Source organism: Callorhinchus milii, unplaced genomic scaffold (genome assembly GCF_018977255.1).
Source record: "Callorhinchus milii isolate IMCB2004 unplaced genomic scaffold, IMCB_Cmil_1.0 Scaffold2, whole genome shotgun sequence".
In the NCBI taxonomy this organism is placed as follows: domain Eukaryota; kingdom Metazoa; phylum Chordata; class Chondrichthyes; order Chimaeriformes; family Callorhinchidae; genus Callorhinchus; species Callorhinchus milii.
This window is the reverse complement of record NW_024704743.1, coordinates 81,839,443-81,860,185: the sequence shown is the minus strand read 5'-3', so window position 1 is coordinate 81,860,185 and position 20,743 is coordinate 81,839,443. Positions and strand designations below refer to the sequence as shown.

General features: G+C 43.4%; 1 protein-coding gene across 1 annotated transcript; it reads left to right on the top strand.

Moving 5' to 3' along the window:
- Positions 1–1,051: 1,051 nt before the first annotated feature.
- On the top strand, positions 1,052–19,010 carry has2 (hyaluronan synthase 2). The gene is made up of 4 exons (XM_042332392.1): positions 1,052–1,759; positions 8,892–9,518; positions 12,231–12,332; positions 16,167–19,010. Exons 2-4 carry the CDS (start codon positions 8,892–8,894, stop codon positions 17,094–17,096), a joined length of 1,659 nt encoding a protein of 552 aa, XP_042188326.1. The 5' UTR covers positions 1,052–1,759; the 3' UTR covers positions 17,097–19,010.
- Positions 19,011–20,743: the final 1,733 nt, after the last annotated feature.

The window sequence follows — 20,743 nt, the reverse complement described above, 5'->3', positions numbered from 1 at the left end:
TGGGACGTCCTCCCGACGTGAAAAGCGCTATATCAAATGCAAGGATTATTATTATTATTATTATAAAATGCACCGAAATCTGCCAATTGGTTGACGTGTTTTATTTAATGCGCCGACGATCTGCATTAAATTGTTAACATGATTCCTTTGAAATGTTCCTGGGGAAGGAGTGGGTGTGGGATTGGGGTGAATGGGCGGGTGAGTCCTTTGCTGAGCGCCGCTTCCTCCCACCCTTTTGTGCGCAGTTCGAGCTGCAAACCGCGCCGGCGGCGCCCTCTGCTGATCACTACTGGTAGTGAACAGGTACAGGACCACGATGCGGGATTTCTCGCTCGTTAGCTGAAGAGGGCAGAGGGAAGGGGTTTGGGGGGTGAAACTGTTGCAGTCAGCCCTGCACCCCGATCCTATCTTTATATAGAATTGCTCGGTCCAGCACATCCGAGTGAAACGAAGCAAAGTTACACCCACAGCAATAAACCATCCCACCAGACCATGCAAACTCTGTGCAACAGTGTTCCCGTGTGTGTGTAAGAGGGAGATCCGCTGCAGTCATCAATTGAATTTACTCACTCACTCACTCACTCACACTGTTTTATTTTTAAAAATAAAAGTTTTTTTTTGGGTGGGAGGGGAGGGTGGAAATTGTGTCTTACTGGTAGGCAATTGCTGCAACTTTATGCACTACCTTCCCCGGGCATCTGATCTCAAATAATAAGGCGATTTCATTCAGCAACACGCGAGTGAGTGAGGATTAAAATGCAGTCACAGGGGTTGAGAGTCAAATGCACGTGTATTCTGGAATAAAATGTGAGTCGGGGAGAAAGGAGGATGTTGGATATTCAGCTCCTGTGATCATCGGATCTCCAGCAAAACGGTTTACAGCTCAGTTTGCATCCATGGGCGGGTTCAGACATTCCCTCCCCTCTGCCACCCCCCCCCTACCCCACCCCTCCACCCCCTCCACCCCATTCATTAACAAAAAGTTGGCGTTGTTATAAAAGTCCGCGAAACTTCCTTTGGGCTGTACTTGGTTTAGAAAAAGTCAACACACAAGGAGGGGAAAGGGGGGGGGAAAGAAAAAAAAGTTTGGCGTCTGATAGGAATTGCACACGGATCTGTGTTAAGAAATCTTATGAGCTGTGGATTTGCTGGACCCCGGGGTTACTGCAACCCTGGTGCCTGCTTTACAGGGTATAGATTTAGATTTTTACTTGCATAACTAGGTGGGGGGGGAAAAAACTAAATGCGAATGGATCATCTTTTGAAAAGAAAACCTATTTAAGATTTATTTATTGGGAGGTAACCAGGTGCTCAGCACTGAAGCTCCAACGCTGACATTAATCAAACAGTTGGAAAACTCTTTTTTTTGCAAAAAAAAATATTTAACTTTAAAAGTACAACCAGAATCCCTTCTCCCCTCTGTCCCCAAAAGCAGAGTTGCATTGGAGCTGAAGAATTGAACAGAGCAGGAAAAAAAATTGTTTCAAAAGAAATTTTGGAGCAGGTTTCTGGTCAGTTTGAGCCTCGCAGAGCAGAGCTGCGATTGCAGTGTATGTCGCACACGCGATGAAGCACTGACTTTATCCTTTTAGACTTGAAAAGAGAGTTGAGAGAAAGAGGGAGAGAAAGAGAGAGAGAGAAAGAGAGAGAGAGAGAGAGCAAAACGGACCACAGACCACACGCAGAGGACAACTGAGCTCCAACAGGACAGGAGAGCGCTGGAAAAGGTCCATCTCCCCAACAGCAAAGAGTTGTCAAGGTACGTCCTACCGTTCGTTCATCAACGTGTTGTGCTTTTGCTTTGGTTGTGATTCTGATGTCTTGTGTGTGTGTGTGTGTGTGTGTGTGTGTTTTTTTTTGAGTTTATGATATCCATATCGTTAATTTGTGGGACGTAATGACAGATATTAAACCACTGACAAATTGGGAAGAAAGCAATTCCATTAAATCGAGAGCAAAGGTCCCCCTCCGATCTGCCCTGAACGCAGCGGTCCGTGTGCGTGAAATTCCAGATGCAATTTCCAAACGCCCGTCTTTTGTTGCTGCTCCGTCTCTCGTCTCTCGTCTCGTCCCGCAAAGGGGAAGGAGGGAAATAATCTTCAAAATAATCTCAAAAAAAAAAATTTTTTTTTTGCCCCCAGAAAAAGAAACGAGGCAATAAAGAAACAGGGGATGTTCTGATCTGATCGCCCGATTGTAATCTGCGCGTTGTCCAAACGGAACTCGTTACCTGAAAACATTGCGAATGCTCTTTGGAGTGGAGCTGGAGGTGGGGGGGGGGGGGGGGGGGAGTGGAGGTGGAGGTGTGGGGGGGGGAGTGGAGGTGTGTGGGGGGGGAGTGGAGGTGGAGGTTGGGGGGTGAGGGGGGGGGAGTGGAGCTGGAGGTGGGGGGGGGGGAGTGGAGCTGGAGGTTGGGGGTGAGGGGGGGGGAGTGGAGCTGGAGGTGTGGGGGGGAGTGGAGGTGGAGGTGTGGGGGGAGTGGAGGTGGAGGTGGGGGGGAGTGGAGCTGGAGGTGGGGGGCAGTGGAGCTGGAGGTGGGGGGGGGGAGTGGAGGTGTGGGGGGGGGCGTGGAGCTGGAGGTGGGGGGGGAGTGGAGCTGGAGGTGGGGGGGGAGTGGAGCTGGAGGTGGGGGGGAGTGGAGCTGGAGGTGGGGGGGGAGTGGAGCTGGAGGTGGGGGGGGAGTGGAGCTGGAGGTGGGGGGGAGTGGAGCTGGAGGTGGGGGCAGTGGAGCTGGAGGTGGGGGGAGGGGCGTGGAGGTGTGGGGGGGGCGTGGAGGTGTGGGGGGGGAGTGGAGCTGGAGGGGGAGTGGAGGTGGAGGGGGAGTGGAGGTGGTGGGGGGGAGTGGAGGTGGAGGTGGGGGGGGAGTGGAGGTGGGGGGGAGTGGAGGGGGGGGAGTGGAGCTGGAGGTTGGGGGTGAGGGGGGTTGTGTGGAGCTGGAGGTTGGGGGTTGAGGGGGGGGGTGTGGAGCTGGAGGTTGGGGGGTGGAGGTTGGGGGGGAGTGGAGCTGGAGGTTGGGGGTTGAGGGGGGGGGAGTGGAGCTGGAGGTTGGGGGGTGGAGGTGGGGGGGAGTGGAGCTGGAGGTTGGGGGGTGGAGGTGGGGGGGAGTGGAGCTGGAGGTTGGGGGGTGAGGGGGGGGGTGGAGCTGGAGGTTGGGGGTGGGGGGGGAGTGGAGCTGGAGGTTGGGGGTGAGGGGGTGTGTGTGGAGCTGGAGGTTGGAGGGTGAGGGGGGGGATGTGGAGCTGGAGGTGGAGGGGGGGTGTGGAGCTGGAGGTTGGGGGGTGGGGGGGGGGGGGCACAGCTACAAACACAGCACCATGCGGCACCCATGACCTGAAATACACTGCACCCAAATAAACCACCTCTCCTCCCTTGTTCTGCGATGCCCAGTAAAACCCAATGCTTTTTATTTTTTTTTGGGTGATCCTTTAGCATTTCGAGACCTTTCGTTTTCCAGATCGTCTGGAGGGATGGAGGGTGGAAGGTGGAGGATGGGGGGTTGGGGTGGGGTGGGGGGGGGACAAGACGCCTCTTTTTTAATTAAATGGGAAGTCACGCAAAAATTGTGAGGATGGATTATTGGCCGTTTGAAATGGGGGTTTTTTTTTTGGTTCGGATTTTTTTTTAAGATGTGAATTATTTATTTTTATTTTTTTTTCTTTCTTTTTTTTCGCGACAAAAAGATCAAAGCCTCTCGCCTCGCTCTGTTAAGGTCTGCAGCCTCGCTCGGTGTGTTTTAAAAAAAATGCACGCGTGCATATGCAAGAAAAAAAGAAGGAAGAAAAAAGGAAAAGGAAAAGGGTGCAGTTTGAGAGGATTGTTGAGCTGTGGGTGATTGCTCAGTGCCCGGGGAGGGAGAGGAGAGAGGGAGAGAGAGATGGAGGGGGGGGGGGGAGGGGGGAAGGAGAGAGAGATGGGGGGGGGAAGAGGAGAGAGATGAGGGGGGGGGGGGAGAGGGAGAGAGATGGAGGGGGGGAGAGGGAGATGGAGGGGGGAGGGAGAGGGAGAGATGGAGGGGAGGGAGAGGGAGAGATGGAGGGGGGGGGGAGGAGAGATGGAGGGGGGGGAGAGGAGAGATGGAGGGGGGGGGAGAGGGAGAGAGATGGAGGGGAGGGAGATGGAGGGGAGAGGGGGAGAGAGAGATGGAGGGGAGAGGGGGAGGGAGAGATGGGGGTGGGGGAGAGGGAGAGATGGAGGGGGGGGAGAGGGAGAGAGATGGAGGGAGGGAGAGGGAGATGGAGGGATGGAGGGGGGGAGAGGGGGAGAGAGGGAGAGGGGGAGTGTGTGGCTGTAGAGGTGATGGAGTCCGGTTCCTATTGTAGTGAAACCTCGTGGCGGCGGTGGGGAACACCCGAGTGTCACACTCCCATGTACGTCACGCCCAGCAGCGCTCCGGGCTCTGATTGGCTGTCTGTCGGGTGGCGGGGATTCCCCTCGGGACAGGGGGGGGGGGGGGAGTGCCGCGCGCACACAGCCAGAGAGGGAGAGAGGGGGGGCTCAGGGCTGCTCGCTTTCTAATCACACCCCCACCCACCCCCACCCCACCCCCACCCCCCACCCCCTCCTCTGATCGTCTGATGGCTCTGAGTGGGACATCTCCCTCTGCACTGAACAGGAAGCCGCTGAATTAACTCGGAATGCGTGTGCGCACACACACACACACACACACAGTGCAGGGATTACTTATTACTTAATCAGAGTCCTTGTCATCATGTATGATGGGTTAATAGACCCCCAGCACTCTCCCCTGCGATGCATTCGTCTGTCACGGGACTGATGTACGTGCAGACGCTTGGGGCTTGCTTTATGGAAAGCTGTTATATATATATATATATATATTTTTATATAAACTTTAATTAAACGCATTAATAAGACGGGAGGCTTCATTTAAAAGTTTTGACGCATTTTTGATCTTCTTTTGGCATACCTTGAATCGTTTCGATTAAAACGTTACTCGAGCCACTTTGCCAACCTTGCAAATTGACAGACATCCAGGGGCCTAACTAATTCATTTTTGGCCTTCACGGTAAATGTTTCAAGGCATTGACAAAAGTCGGGCGCAATGTCTTTCAAAAAGAAACTCAGTTGAACACACAGATAAGATAGATACAGTATTTGCATTTCAAGGTACTTTTAAGAGAACAAAGGCTTTTGTGTCGAAGCTTTTTAAGATCTTAATGGAAATCTAGATCTGATTTTGAATCTTCTCTTTACGGCCATTGAAGTCGACATCAGTAGCTTTAAAGAAACACACTTGAGCTTCACCTACTGGTTACCCAACAGGAAAAGGCGGTGCACCCAATATGGTGTAATTAACTTGAGAACAATCATTGATTTATATACAGTGCAAAAAGATGCCTAATATTGTACGTTATGATTGATAGTACGTTTGCGCTGGGATTTCAAGATTAGTTTTAATAAGTTTGAAGTTGGAATACATATTTATATAAATAGGCTGATAATAATAATAATTCTTGCATTTGATATAGTGCTTTTCACGTCTTCTAGACGTCTCAAAGCGCTTCACAGAATAGACTGTAAAGTGAATTGACTGTATATTTGTGAGCGAAATGGGGCAGCCAATTGCACACAACAGTGTCCCACAAACAGTGGTGGATATACAGTATAAGGAAGTTCTGCAGACAGTATTCAGATTAGGGTCAGAGGAGCAAACTGAATGACGAGGACACTAAAACGTTACATGTCATTGACATGTCATTCACACATATTCAATCCCTGCCTCATATCTGGAGGCAATATTTGGCATTTATAGGTTGTAGATTTTATTTTTTATTGTTTAAAATGATAGTTAACATGCAAGTTGCAGCGTCTTCCCATATAGTTGCTCCGTTAGTTCAGTAAATCAGTTCCAGATGTAACCCTTAAACCCCTCCCATCTGTGCGGTGGGAGCGTTAAGTTTAAAGAGCGGGGTTGGTGTTTCCAGATGGCTGTGATTACCTGTGTAACTTGATTTGAACAATATTAAAAGGACTTGGCTGGCTTTCAGCGGGGCAATTTAGAGTCAGGCGGAAAGCGATAACCTGCTGTAACCAAACACAATTACAAACCCTTTATTATCAATCTTCAGCTTCGTTGTGTGAGGGCAAATACTATTCTCTTGTCCCTCTCCTCATCCATGGCAAACAGAAACGTTTCCAACCTCCTCAGGCATTTAAAAAGGAACATAAATATTGTTTTCAAAACTAATCACAAACAATGGCCCCTATTACAGCACCGATTGCAGAATTGAAACTCCTATCTGTCTGTAGCGAAGAAAGGGTTGCTTTTATTGTGCTAGGGATTTGTTTCATGTTGCTCCAATTCATTGACTGGCACCAATGTGCGCCTGATGTATGGAGGTTTTAACGTGAGTTTTGTCAATAGGTCATCGTGGTTATAGATGTGATTGTAGAAACGGTCCAAGGGGCGCCGACTTCATGAAATAAATGTTTGGCAAACGTTATTTGGGGAGGAGGGAAAATAGCCAAAAGGAGTGGCGTCCACCTCAAATAACCCCACGTAGTGTTCTAGGTGGTATTGCAAACTGGAAACAAATGTTTAACCAGAGGATATTGCACACTGCACTCTGAAACAGTTGCCATTTACCTTCATGACCCACCAGGTCTCGGTTATTCAAGGACGATTTTGCATCCGGCTGCATCAAAGCAATGAGGGCTAAACCGCACCGCACAGCCTGCCCTTAAAGCTTGAATTAAACAGCGCGGTTGTACAATGCTCGTCACTGAAAACATTGAAATCTGTATCTCGTTGAGCTTCAACTTTCCTGTTCGTTCTTCTAACGCCGTGATGGTTCGTGTCGTGGTCAGGCGTTGACAGGCTCATGGCTGTGCCTTCAGCAAGTGAAAGGGTTTGGCCTGTACTTTGGCAATGAAGAATTCCTTTTAGAGATGTATTCGTTAACATAACTTGTTTTTACGCAGTTCTCCGCATTAGTAAGGCATATTGAGTCACGCTTCTCCCAGCGGCTCTGATGTAGGGAGGGAGCTGATGGCACAAGGATGATTTCTCTTAAGACCAATAAAAGACAAATGATGTAGGAAAGAATGAGCTGCTCCACTGAACAAACGGTGCGGAGCAGCTCTGACCCTCAGCCACTGATGTTACCACCTATTGGCAGTGTTTTATTCTGCTGTCTGTTTTCATTTCCTTTTGTAACTTCATTTCAAAAGGAAGGAAGGCCAGGGCACGTGTAATCGCCTGCCTCTGTGGTCAGCCTGGGACTTTGCTCTGCACACACACTCACACACCCACAGCAACAAACGTTACACAGTCACTACACATCACAGTACATCACGTGAAGTGCATGGAGCCCTCCGTCTGACGCGAGTGGTGCTAAAGCAAATGCAAAGATTATTATTTATGGTAAACGATTATGGTAATAAGTATTACTATCGCTGTTTCTGGATTTTTGACCTATGTTCAAAATTATGACATTAAACACCCTTTTAAGATAATAGCAACAGATTGTATTTTACTTGTAACGATCCTGTTATTTATTAAAGAACCATACTTGGTGTTTTACATTTTTTTTATGAGCCATTATTTCCAAACCCACTGGCTTTCAGCACATCTATTATAGATAATAACAGTATTCTAATTGTTCCTGGATCTAATCTTGTCTGTATTAGGTAATGGAAACCGTGCTGGTGTACAAATTGGACCCCATTCTGTATGGCAACAGGCGGGAGCAGTGACATACCTCTGTTCACAACCCTGACTTGAGATTTATCAATAAGTGATGTAAGAGGGCGGCATTTGGAATTGGTTCTGGTCAACAGATGGGACATTGAAAATTAACTTAAGACCTAATTGAAACAAATACAAAAGTCTTTGGAAACTGTAAACTATCCAATGGGAGGAGGGGGAGGAAAACCCAAAATATAAAATGTTCCAAGACTAATTGTAGCTTATGTTGAATAATGAGTTGAGTCCAGAGCCAATGTGTGTGTGTGTGTGTTGTGAGGGGGTGGGGGTAGTAAAGCGCCCTGAGACGCCGTCCGGCGTGGAGGGCGCTATATAAATCCAAGTTGTTGTTGTGAAACAGTTTTACGCTGCCAGAAAATGTAAGATTTGGGGGAGAGAGTAAATTGTCAACTGTCCCAACCACATTTTATAACATTTTATATGCACGGCTAAGTTGTAAATGGGCCAAAGGGCCTCAATGACATTGGTCGGATTAGTATAGAACTGGTCAGGAAGCTTTGTGAGGTTTCACATGTCCACTTTTGAAAGGTTCTATTGGGCACTATTTGTGCGAGTCTGATTATAAATCGTTGTCAGGAAATCCAGTGTACACGAATCAACAGAACGAGCACTGTCTCCTAAAAGTAACATAAACAGAGACAAATGGAAAAACAAACATACTAGCAGGGAGCAACGTGTAATAAATACACGAGCCAGACATGCAACAACTTCAGACTGCAGTTTCTGACCTTTCACTATTCAGCTCACTGACACTGAAGGAGAAAATAATACTCTATAGGGCCATCTCCTGTCTCATCCATTACCATTTACCAGCTGACAAAGGCCAGATATGCTCAGGTATGTCAAAGCATGGGCGATCTCGAACTGTGCTGGGCATATTCTGGTTTCAATAACATGTGATGGTATTTGAGATTCGTATCTTTGTGAATATAACATTGACTAAATAGAAACATGACCAAGAGAGCAGACAGTCAATCAGACACTCGCAGACCATTATTAGAATGAATACAGGATTTCCTTCAAAAGGGATTTTGCATAAAACACATGTCTGTTGAAATCGTGTGTGTGTGTGCGCGCGTCTTGTTAGTATGACAAGTAAAGAGTTACTCATTGATTGTATTTTATAGTTGCCACTGGAAACTAAATGCCTTGACTTATATTGTTGCAGATGCGTTGTAAAAATGTGACTTCCATCCTGAGGATAGTGGGGACCACCCTGTTCGGCTTGGCTCTTCTCCTGGGCATTGCAGCTGCTTACATCGTGGGTTATCAGTTCATAGCCACAGACAATTATTATTTCTCCTTTGGAATGTATGGAGCCATCCTCGTCTTGCATTTGATCATTCAAAGCCTCTTCGCTTTCTTGGAACACAGAAAAATGAAGCGATCTTTGGAAACTCCCATAAAGCTGAACAAGTCAGTTGCTCTATGCATCGCTGCCTACCAGGAAGACCCTCATTACCTACGGAAGTGCTTGCAATCTGTGAAAAGGCTGACCTACCCGGGGATGAATGTCATCATGGTTATAGATGGAAATGCGGAAGAGGATATTTACATGATGGACATATTTAGCGAAGTCATGGGAAGGGATCGATCGGCTACCTACATCTGGAAGAGTAACTATCACGAGAAGGGCCTGGGTGAAACTGATGAGTTGCATAGAGAGAGCATGGACCATGTGACGGCACTGATCAGGGCAAATAAGAGTGTTTGCATCATGCAGAAATGGGGAGGGAAACGAGAAGTGATGTACACTGCGTTCAGAGCACTGGGCTGCACTGTGGATTACGTGCAGGTAAGCACCAGCATTCTGGAACAGTTCCAAGTCAAATAGGGAGACCACTTGGACCTCGTGTACAGAAGAGTCCTTCACTCTGGCATTTTGTAAACACAGCACATGTTACCCTGCCTTTGAATGACTAGCAACATTGGATAAATATTTTAAAATGAATTGACCTCATGAAATGAGGTGATGTGAACTGTGTATACAAAAGGTGTTGCAAAGGTTTCTTTTTCACATGTTCCTTATGATCCAATTAGCTCTCGATTTGGAGGCATGAGGGAAGGATAATCAGTAGACTGGAGTTCCTTTTAATTAACCTGGTAAAGTAATCTATAAAGTAGTCCCAAAACAATACCCAGTTAATGTTCTTGTCCTTGATCCAAACTTGGTAAACACAACATCAAACTCAAAAGGCAGTTCAAGGATGTGTCTCCACTACAGATCACATTATTAAATCTCATTGGGTTACTAGAGATTTTTATCTACTTTCCTTGAACTGAATTTTGAATCCACCTCCAAAGAGGAGGGATTTTGAAGGAAGTCTTCATTCAATGACTGGCCCAGAAATGCATATCACGAAACGTGTTCCGTCTTGTACAGTTTTTTAATTGATCTTAATTTTGTGAATTTTTTTTTATTTTGGTCAACTGATTTATTTTGGACTCACACATGTGGAAAACCATCACCATGTTAAAATGTATCCAAAGCAGACTAAGAGTTCCACATTTCAACCTACATGTGGAAATGTTCCTGTGAATGCACATTCTCTGGAGGGATGCACCCTGCTTACCTAATTCTGGAGAGTATTACGCACAGGTTGGCAAGAGCCATGGCTTGGGTACCCCAGAGTATACATTGGGATACCACTAGAGTTTAACTACTAAATTAATATTGTTTGTCATTAAGAGCACTGTCTGGCAAGCTCCCACTGAACCACTACCAGATAAGTCTTTAGCTTGATTCTGATTAAAAATGAATCCCGAGCAACCACTCTCTAGATTAACCAGCTCGCTGCAGTGTGTAAACCTTATTTTAAGATAATGCACTGTTCCAAGGCTAAAATAAAAGAAATTCACTCGCAGAGGCCCTCAGGGTGCATATACATTTCATTCTTTGTTCTTGAGACGTCTTATATCCTAGGGTCTCCCAGGACCCTTCAGCTTGAAAGTGAGCAGGTCTTTGGGGAGAGAGGAACCCTCTCCTCGGATCATGAGGAATATTAAGTGTGATCTGAACTGGGTCTCTATCACTCTTCACATTTCAGTTGTCAAATCCCTTTATCATCAGCAGCAACAACGTTCATTTTGTTGCACTGTAATTAAGCTCATCTCAGTCTTGTTCTGAATCAAAACAGAGATGTGTGCAATAGCGAAATGTTTGATGTAACTACGTCACTCAGTCTCACAAATTAGTCTAAGCGTGATATGTGATGTGGTGCTTTTTGGAATGGATAAAACTTCTATATGTCTGGGTGTATACATTATATATAAAAGTCAAATTGGATGCTTCACTAAGCAGTAATTGAGTTATAATTATTTTCAGACCAAAACCAAACCAGTTCCAGAAGCAAAAGTCCTGGACACAACAGGAGCATATTTTGCCCAATTACCTTTCACTGAATCACCATTTAATTTATATCAACCCTCACATTAGAATCCCAACATACAAGCCAGGTTTCAGCGGGGTTATTCATTCCACTTATACAGAGTGAAAGGCAACCAAAAGTTTTCCCATTAGTGAGAATTTTGTGGCGTTAATGAGCCCCAGTGTAAGACTTACTTACTGTACTATGTGCTTCACATGTGCACGAAGAGATGTTTGCTTGAATATATGATAGAGGTAAGCTTAATTATCACTGAAAGTCTTCATATGTAAAATTAATATGGGTCTGAAAAATTACTGAGTAATTCTAGATAATATTTTATCTCAGTTTTCATTGTTCCCTTCCATCTTCGACTTGTCAATCTTCCAATCTAGAATGAGACTCTTCGATCGTGCTTTTGGTCGCTCTCCCACCTCTCTGCCTTCCCTCACCCCTACACCACCCCTCCCCCATGCTCGGACCCCGACACCTGGCTGCTCAGCGCTTTGGGACATCCTCCCGATGTGAAAGGCGCTCTATAAATGTAATTTTGTTGTGTTGTTGTTATTGAGACTAGAAAATGACTATCGGCAAGCTGTTCAACCGCAGGGAATATGGTAGCTAAGTCTATCTCTATCTTTACCATATACTAGATGAAATCATTTCCTGAAAAAACTTTCCATTATTTTTAAAAGGAATTGACTAGAAGTGTTTTATGCCTTAATTAACAACAACTTTTGTTTATCATAACAACAGCTTGCATTTATAAAGTGACCTTCATGTAGGATAACGTCTTAGGGGTGTTTCAAATAAAATGGTAAACAGCCATTAGCAGAATATTACTGATCACTTCTATTTTTGTTAAAAAAATCACAATTTGCTCACTCAGGAGATTATCCAATCAGCATTGGTAGTTGCAGCATTTCAGAAAATGGACATGGCAATTTATTTTATTTGTTAATGAATTCAATACAGATAACATACGGCTCATCTGATTCTCCAATGTTTAATAATACTACAAGTAGTTTCAGATACTTCTGTGATTACTGAATAAAGGTGGTGCAGTTTACAGTGTTTTAAAGTCAGTGCTTTGTTAAAGCGTTCTGTTTAAGAAGTTAACCAGCTCGTTCTGCTCTCCTCAGGTTTGTGATTCTGATACAATGCTAGACCCTGCTGCAACCGTGGAGATGGTTAAGATCCTGGAGGAAGATCCAATGGTTGGAGGTGTTGGTGGCGATGTCCAGGTACAACAATAACAATTTGCACTTCTATAGCACCCATAACATTGGAAAAGCTACTCACAGCTATAGAAGGTATACAGCAGGTCATAGTTGGCAGAGGAGAGGGAATGGTTGAGGGAATAGGTACCCAGGAAAACTTTTGAGTTAGGGAGTAGGGCAAGACTCTGGAGGCACTTGAAGGCAAAACTCAGCATCTTAAAGTTAATCTAGATGCTATTAGGAGATATGGAGTGGAGCTGGCTGGTAATCGGCTTGAAGAACATGGGTGTGGGAGAAGATGTGGAATTCATGGCAGTCTTTAAGTTTGTGGAGGTAGGAATTGGGGAGGCCCATGATCAGGGCATTGGAAAAGTGAGGCTTGGGTGAGGGTTTTGGCTGTGACAGTGGTAAGGTAGAGACGGGCAAAATTTCAGAGGAGCAACGCACTTTTTTCAGTTATTTCCTAGAATTGGAATTGGTCCATTGAGATGAACCTTTTCTTGAATTCTTAGACATTCAGCTGAAGAAAGTCAGTACAAAAAAAGGAATACTTTCTCTGCTTTGGACAATGGTATCAATATCAAAATATTTCTGGACAGATCTGACATGAGTCTGACACAGTAGAATTCCCTCCATTTTGCTTGAAAAAGGGCCCCAAAACCAATAAACAAACTCTTGAGTCTTGATATGGGGTTTGAATCGACACTGTTGTTGCCCAGAGTGTAACCAACTGAGCTCTTTTGTGGCTCTGTTGCATGATATTGATGGCCTAGTACTAATTTGTTGAATAATGGTCAATGTTGTTCTCTGAATCTGCTCTTTCTATGAATTGGTATGAGGCTGAGTTCATTGTACATAACTATTTCCATTGGTGAGACAACAAACGACATACATTTAAAATTCAATAAAATGGGAGAGTATATAGGAGTTTTAAAAGAGTCACCAGGAATGTTCTGTCCAAAATGGTGGTTGAAGGAAAATTATAATAGCTTTTAAAAGGGATTTAGAGAAACAGTTGGAAAAAGAAAAAAAATAGAAACCAGTGTGGGGAAAATGCAGAGGAGACTAAATAGGTAGTGAGAGCAAAACCATGATGGGCCAAATGGCCTTCTTCTGTGCTGAAAAGTTCCATCATTCTATGAAACAACTCAGTCAAGAGATTAATTCCACCTTGATGGATTTAAACCTAAATTTCGAGATAAAAGGATACTTCTTGAGAAATCATAAAGAATAGTGTTAGAATCTGAGATGCAGGAATCCATGTAAGTTGACTAGTTGTGGTCTACAACCAATCCCAATTCCTTTCACATCTCCCACCAAATTATGGTTGGGTAGAATGCATAATTTGGTAAGAGATGCTTGATATATAAAAGGAATGAAATCGGTGGGCATGATTATTGATAGTCTTTAGGACTCACTAACATCATGGGGCAGTGGCATTAAAAAGGGTAATACAGATTGGAATAGGACACAGTAATGTTCACACTGGAGAGTCGCCCATTAGAAAAAGAGCAGGAACAGGAGTTGGGGGTGATTAACAAAGATTTACAAAGCATCTACAACACTGAAATGGGGCCCTCAGCACAGCCAGTGTGGAGTGTTTATACTTCACACTAGTCTCCACCCACTCCTTATTCCTTCCCATATCTTTCTATTTATTCCCCACTACTTTGTGTGAAGGTCTAGCATCCTCTTGAATGTTAATCATTTGTTGAACATTCCAGCTAATGTGAAGCTGTTGACAACAAAGCTCTCCGGTGGCTGGTCTATGTGTACCATCTGCTGTATGTACTAAAGTCATACAAAAGAAGAAGGCTGTAGTTTCAATTTTTGTCCAATTAACTTAATTGATCGGAGCTGGCAAGCAGTTTGTAGTGAACATCTGGCCTTAATCCCACTGGACTAGGGAGGGAAAATTCAGCTGAGCATCCCACTTCTGCTCACTATGCAGTTATCCCCTCTGGAAAGTGTATGTAGAATGGGGTCAACTGTGATGCTCTTCACGTCAAATTACCCACCAACACTGTTTCAGCTCACATGGGGTATTAAGAGGGATGCTAGCTCCTCTGGAAGTATCATACAGCAAGGGTTGGCATTTTCAGAAAAAAAGGGCAGAAAACTGGCAAAACAACTCATATTGAGAACCTTACAAAAGATAACTCTTAAGATTTACAGATCACTCAATCTGATTAGTCATGTTCCTATTCAGAATGTTGTCCATATCTTGCCACCATACCTTCAAAAGGAAATTGATTCACTTGAATGTGTTTAGATGCGACAGATATTTGAAATAGACCTTTTAAGTTATAAATCGAGATTAGCAGAGAAAAAATATGAAGATGAAACATAATAGTATATTATAAAGGTCTTTATGCTAAGAGGCATAGACGATATGGATTTCAATATGCAGTACTTAAATCTTGAGCATAGAGCCAGAGAACTTAAGTTTAAAAGCATTTTTGGTTTGCTAGATTTTTCCTTCTCTCTCTTGCTCAAGGCATTTGATTTCTTTTTCCTTATCCTTGCGTACATCACAAGCTGTATAACGTCAAATTACGCACCAACAATGTCAGCTCACTTGATATACCAGAAACAATCTGGCAAACAAAAAATGCTTTTAGACATAAGTTCTCTTGGCTCTATGATCAAGCTTTGTCTGTATCCAAAATCACACTCAGCTTTCCAACAGAAGTCTTTGTATAACAATCAAGAACCCTAACGGATAATTTTTCTGTCCTTTGGAAGGAGTGGCTTGACCATGTGGTCCTTCCCACTTCTTGAATTCCTGTTTTTAATGTTAAAAGGTGCTTGGTCATATTTCTTGTTTGGGAGGTGAAGAACTTTGGATGAGCTGTACATCATTGCTATCATGATGTTATCGCGTAGACAAGGAGTGATATGTTTTTTATGTTTTATAATAAATTAAAAATAATCCTTTCATTTAATATAGCACCTTATTACATTCTGGAAATGTATTAACACACTTCACAGGATTTACTGTAAAGTTTGGTGACTGTGTATTGTAGATGAAAGCTACCACCAATTTGCGCACAGTAATGTCCCATAATCACTATTTGTGTGAATGATCAATTGTTGGTCAGGACACTGGGAGAAACTCCCTTCTCTTTTCAAATAGTGCTGCAGGATCCCGCAAGTAGATGGGGCTTCAGTTTAATCTGAAAGACAAAGAGACCTACAATACAGTATGTCCCTTCTTCAGCACTGCATCACAGTGGCAGCCTAGACTTGAGCTCAAATGTCCCAAAGTGGGGCTTGAACCTATTAGTTTCTCACTCGGGTGTGTGCATGATGCCAACTGGGCCAGGCCTAAATTATCATGGAGTCCTGTAGCTCAGTGGTTAGAGCACTCGCTTTGCAAGCAAGAGACCTGAGTTCAATTCCAGACAGGGCGTAACCTTGGGCAAGTTTCCTTACTCCACACGCCTAATAATAATCCCTCCAAAAAACCAAAAACAATAATAAAATTGGTCATTTTCAATCTACGACTGTTTGTGGGACATTGCTGTGCGCAATTGGCTGCCGCGTTCGCCCATAAATGTACAGTCAATTCACTTTACAGTGTGTTCTGTGAAGCGCTTTGGGACGTCCTCCCGACGTGAAAAGCTCTATATCAAATGCAAGGATTATTATTATTATTATTATTATTATCATATTATGTGTCTTAAACAAAGATTTGCTGAGCACTTTTCCAGGAAGATGGTGACTCTTTAAATGTAAACAAAATAAAAAAATCAAATTATTTTACAGTTTCCAAGAAGTTAAATTAATTCAGTTGTTAAATAAGTTGCCATTGTCTCACTATCAACTAATAACTTTTTCTTTTCTATCAATTAATAGATTCTCAACAAATATGACTCCTGGATATCGTTCCTTAGTAGTGTAAGGTATTGGATGGCCTTTAACGTCGAAAGAGCCTGTCAATCCTATTTTGGCTGTGTGCAATGCATTAGTGGGCCTTTAGGCATGTACAGAAATGGCTTACTCCACAAATTTGTCGAAGATTGGTACAATCAGGAGTTTCTGGGCTCGAAATGTAGCTTTGGGGATGACAGACATCTGACAAACCGTGTCCTGAGCCTAGGGTATGCAACAAAATATACAGCAAGATCCAAATGTCTCACAGAAACCCCAACGCAATACCTGAGGTGGTTAAACCAGCAGACCCGCTGGAGCAAATCCTACTTCAGAGAGTGGCTGTACAATTCTCTCTGGTTCCATAAACACCATCTGTGGATGACGTATGAAGCAGTGATCACTGGATTTTTCCCCTTCTTCCTCATAGCCACCGTTATTCAGCTTTTTTACAGAGGAAGAATTTGGAACATTCTTCTGTTTCTATTGACCGTCCAGTTTGTGGGTCTCATCAAATCTTCCTTTGCGAGTTGTCTGAGAGGCAACATTGTGATGGTCTTCATGTCTCTTTACTCTGTGCTGTACATGTCGAGTTTACTTCCTGCAAAGATGTTTGCCATTGCTACGATAAACAAAGCAGGTTGGGGGACGTCGGGAAGGAAAACTATAGTGGTGAACTTCATTGGGCTGATCCCAGTATCAGTGTGGTTTAGTATCCTTCTGGGAGGGGCAATGTACACAATATACAATGAAACCCGAGATTCTTTTTCTGATTCTGAGCAGACTGTTCTCATTATTGGGGCAATACTATATGCCTGTTACTGGGTCATGCTGTTAACTCTATATATTGTCCTTATCACCAAATGCTGCCGGCGGAAAAAGGAGCAGCAGTACGACATGGTGATTGATGTATGACGTTTACATTTACAGGTATCATTATTCAGTTTAAAATAAACACACACAAAAACATTACAGCATCAGGTGGTATCATGCAGTGAAAGTGATGCCACCAAAAGGATATGGATCATTGCTGCTGTGACTTCAAGAAATGCAATAGGGTTCATATTGTTGTGCCAAAGAAACTAAATAGAACAGTAGTTCTACATGCAATTCAGGCTGAAAGAACCAATCTGTGTGGAACAATTATGACTGTTTTGATGGCTCTGCACTTTTTTCCATTGGGCAAAATGCTTGATTGTGTCACAAATACCTCACTGGCAGTGCTTGTGGATAGTGGGGTGGATTTAGTATTTGGACTCTTGAAATGACTTCTCCACCCACTCCTCACCCTTCATTACAATCTCAGCTGATGCATTGTTGAATGAACCAAGCCATATTCACTGGGTGAAAGTAAATGGGTCTGGCTGTACTCGCTTCACAAACTAAGCTTCCATGCCTAAACTGGACTTGTTTTTTCCTTTCCAGAACATGGGCTGATGCTGTAGTTTTTGTGTAAGTGATTTCCAGTGAGGCAGCAGACTGCAGTGATTTTAATTCTGCGATATTTTATGTTTTTTTTTACAAAACCAAAGATTTATTGTCATTTATTAATCTTTCCTTGAACGACTATTGAATATGTGAATGAAAATGTGAAGTGATACCAATCTTGATTTTTTTTTGTATCTGAGATGTCTTTAATCCGCAGCATCAAGAAAACTCCCAGTTTCCACAAAAATAAAAGTACTGTCAGGTCAAGCACTAACTGGAACTGGAAATGTACCTGTGCCTCAGTACGTTTTGGACATTTTATTTTATAAAGATTTTTTTATACAGGGGATGGAATAGCCTGCTACATAAATTGCTGCCTTTTCAAACCAGTTGGTTATGGGCTCAGGGTTACCTGCCACTTGACTCTGAATGCCACAATTGATATGAGGCTTGTCGGACATTGGCTCAGCAGAGGAGTGCTTCATAAGAGAGTAGCATTCCACCTGGGGGGAGGGAGGGGGATGGGCGGAGAGAGGAAAAAATAAAATGATCTCTCACCCTGCTGCTAGTATGCCTCCTGCACGGCTCACATAGAATACTTTGTGGTATTGGCTGCAGAGGTGCCCATGGCTTGGGATACCACAACCTGTTTGCTGAAGGAGGATGACTGGAGGTGAGCAGTCCCGAAAGGGATAAAGCCTCGTTGCCAACTTATCCCCAATTTGTAACTTTGTTAAAGAAATATACAATAGACTCTACTTTTCTATATGGAATTATGAACTCAGCAATGAACATTGCTGATGAATAATGCGTACCACTATTAGTATAGTCATTAGAAAAATCACCAGCGATTTACATAGAAAAAGGACAGAAAGTCAAAACTGCACGCTCGGTAGATTTACTGCAACCAATTGGTGACCAAGCAGTACACTTTTACTGGACAGATAGGGATCAGTATTCATGACATTTTTTTACACTGTTCACCAAGAGGAAGTTTTTTTTTATCCTGCCTCCTCCCTTCTACTTCTATGTGAAAACTTGTCAATTTCTACAATACATTCATGGGCTTAACCTAATACTTTAAACATCAAATGCTGGCACGAACCTTGTGAGCAACTGGTTTGTTATATAACTTTGCAAAATATCGGAGGTGATTTTCACATGTTCTCTTGATGAATAAGAGACTTTTGAATTTTTGTGTACAAATGGTAACAGATGTGAACTGGTCATTTTCAAGAAAGAGAGCGTGAGAGATGGAACCCGCAAGCTTTTACCTGGGATTAAGAATTAACTTTATTGCATCTTTTGGACTTTGATTTTTGTTTACATTTCCTGGTTAAATATATTGACTTCATTTTCTGAAGTAAATAAAATAAATGGTAATTTTTTTCCATCAGTATTAAACTTTTTTTAAAAAAGATATTTTGTGACCTGTTATTTCAAATAATAATCAAAATGTACCTGTAAATCATTAAATCTCATAAATTCTGCAAACGTCTAAAAGTCTTATGTAGCCAGTATCATTCCCAGGTTATAATAATTACATTCCCTGTAGAATGTTAACATAGCTGCCTATATTTATTTAAGCAACATCGCAACATATTCAAAAATACAGATTGTATTAGAAAAACTTATGAATAAATATTTTTGATAACACAGCATAATTGTTTGCTCTTTTCATGGAAGAATAAAGACGTAAAACGTGCAGTCAAACTTTGTTGACCGTTTCCTCCTTCCACTATTGCCACCCCAATGACCATCAACAACACTTTTCCTTGTACTCACTTTGCTGCAGTGTTGCTGAGAAATGGGTCATCGGAGAAGGCAACAATGTGGTTGAAAATGCGGCAATTTGCGATCTGGGAAGTTGAGCGACTGAGTGAAATAAACAATGGAATATTGAACAAACTTTATTACACATTTGGACCCTCCCCCCAAGAGCCTGTGATTCCTGCAATTCCATTACAATCATTAAGTAATTGTTAATGCAAAACTTTCTGCTTTGTGAATTGCTGGGGTTTTCACCAATGTAGGTATATATGCTGGTCGCAGGTGAGAATAAATAAAATAACCATGTTGCCCTAGCAGGTAAAGACATCATGCAATAAATACAGTATGTGTGCAGCTAACTCAGCGCAGGAATTAAACCTGACTGGCTGTTCTATATGGCCCATCAAGTAATTATAATATACAATGTAATGCAAAATTACATTTATATAGTGCTTTTCACATTGGGAGAACATCCCAAGGCGTTGGACAATCATGGATCTGAGCTGGGGGATTGGGATCAGAGTGGATGGAGGGCAGGGATGGTAGGAGGGTGGCCAAAGGCGTGGTCAAAGAGGAGTGTCTTGAGACGTGCTTTGAAGGAGGCAAGGGAGGGAGAGAGGTGAAGGGAATGTGGGATGGAATTCCAAAAGGTGAGGGCAGAAAAGCTGAAGGCCAGACCACCAATGGTGGGCTGGGCAGGGGACATGGAGCAGGCAGCAGCCTGCTGAGCGGAGGGAGCGGACAGATTGATATAGGACAGGTTATAATAATAATCCTTGCATTTGATATAGCGCCTTATCATGTCTTCGAGACGTCTCAAAGCCCATCACAGAATATACTGTAAAGTGAATTGACTGTATATTTAGTTAGTGAAATGCGGCAGCCAATTGCGCACAGCAGTGTCCCACAACCAGTCTTTGATTTAGTAACCAAATTATTGCTTTTTAATTTTTTTTAAGGAATTATTACCCCCAGAAAAGCGATCCGCCAATTGGCTAACAACCAGATTCCTACTTACTGGTATGTAAACAGAATTGTGTGGAGTAAGGCAACTTGTCCAACGTTTCGCCCTGCCAGGAATCAAACCCAGGTCCTCTCGCTTGTGAGGCGAGTGCTCTAACCGCTAAGCTACAGGTCTCCTAATTCTATGTTTGCGGAAGTGTGTCCTTCTTGCGTGTGTGGGTTGGCTGCTTTAATTTGCTCCCAAATACAGAACATACAACCATGGTTCTAATAGGTGCCTAATGCAAGCTTTGCTCATTCTTTACAGAGTTACTATTATACGCCTCCATTGCCTACCCTAACCTTCTGTTTGCCTTGGCAATTACTGCCTCCCTCACTGGAGCCTTTTTCAATGACCTTTT

What these genes read in the sequence shown, in the direction of transcription:
- has2 (XM_042332392.1), top strand. Translation starts at nt 8,892, where the DNA reads ATGCGTTGTAAAAATGTGACTTCCATCCTGAGGATAGTGGGGACCACC. An exon ending in GCACTGTGGATTACGTGCAG is followed by an intron (nt 9,519 to 12,230) that starts GTAAGCACCAGC and finishes TGCTCTCCTCAG; the next exon opens with GTTTGTGATTCTGATACAAT. An exon ending in GTGTTGGTGGCGATGTCCAG is followed by an intron (nt 12,333 to 16,166) that starts GTACAACAATAA and finishes ATCAATTAATAG; the next exon opens with ATTCTCAACAAATATGACTC.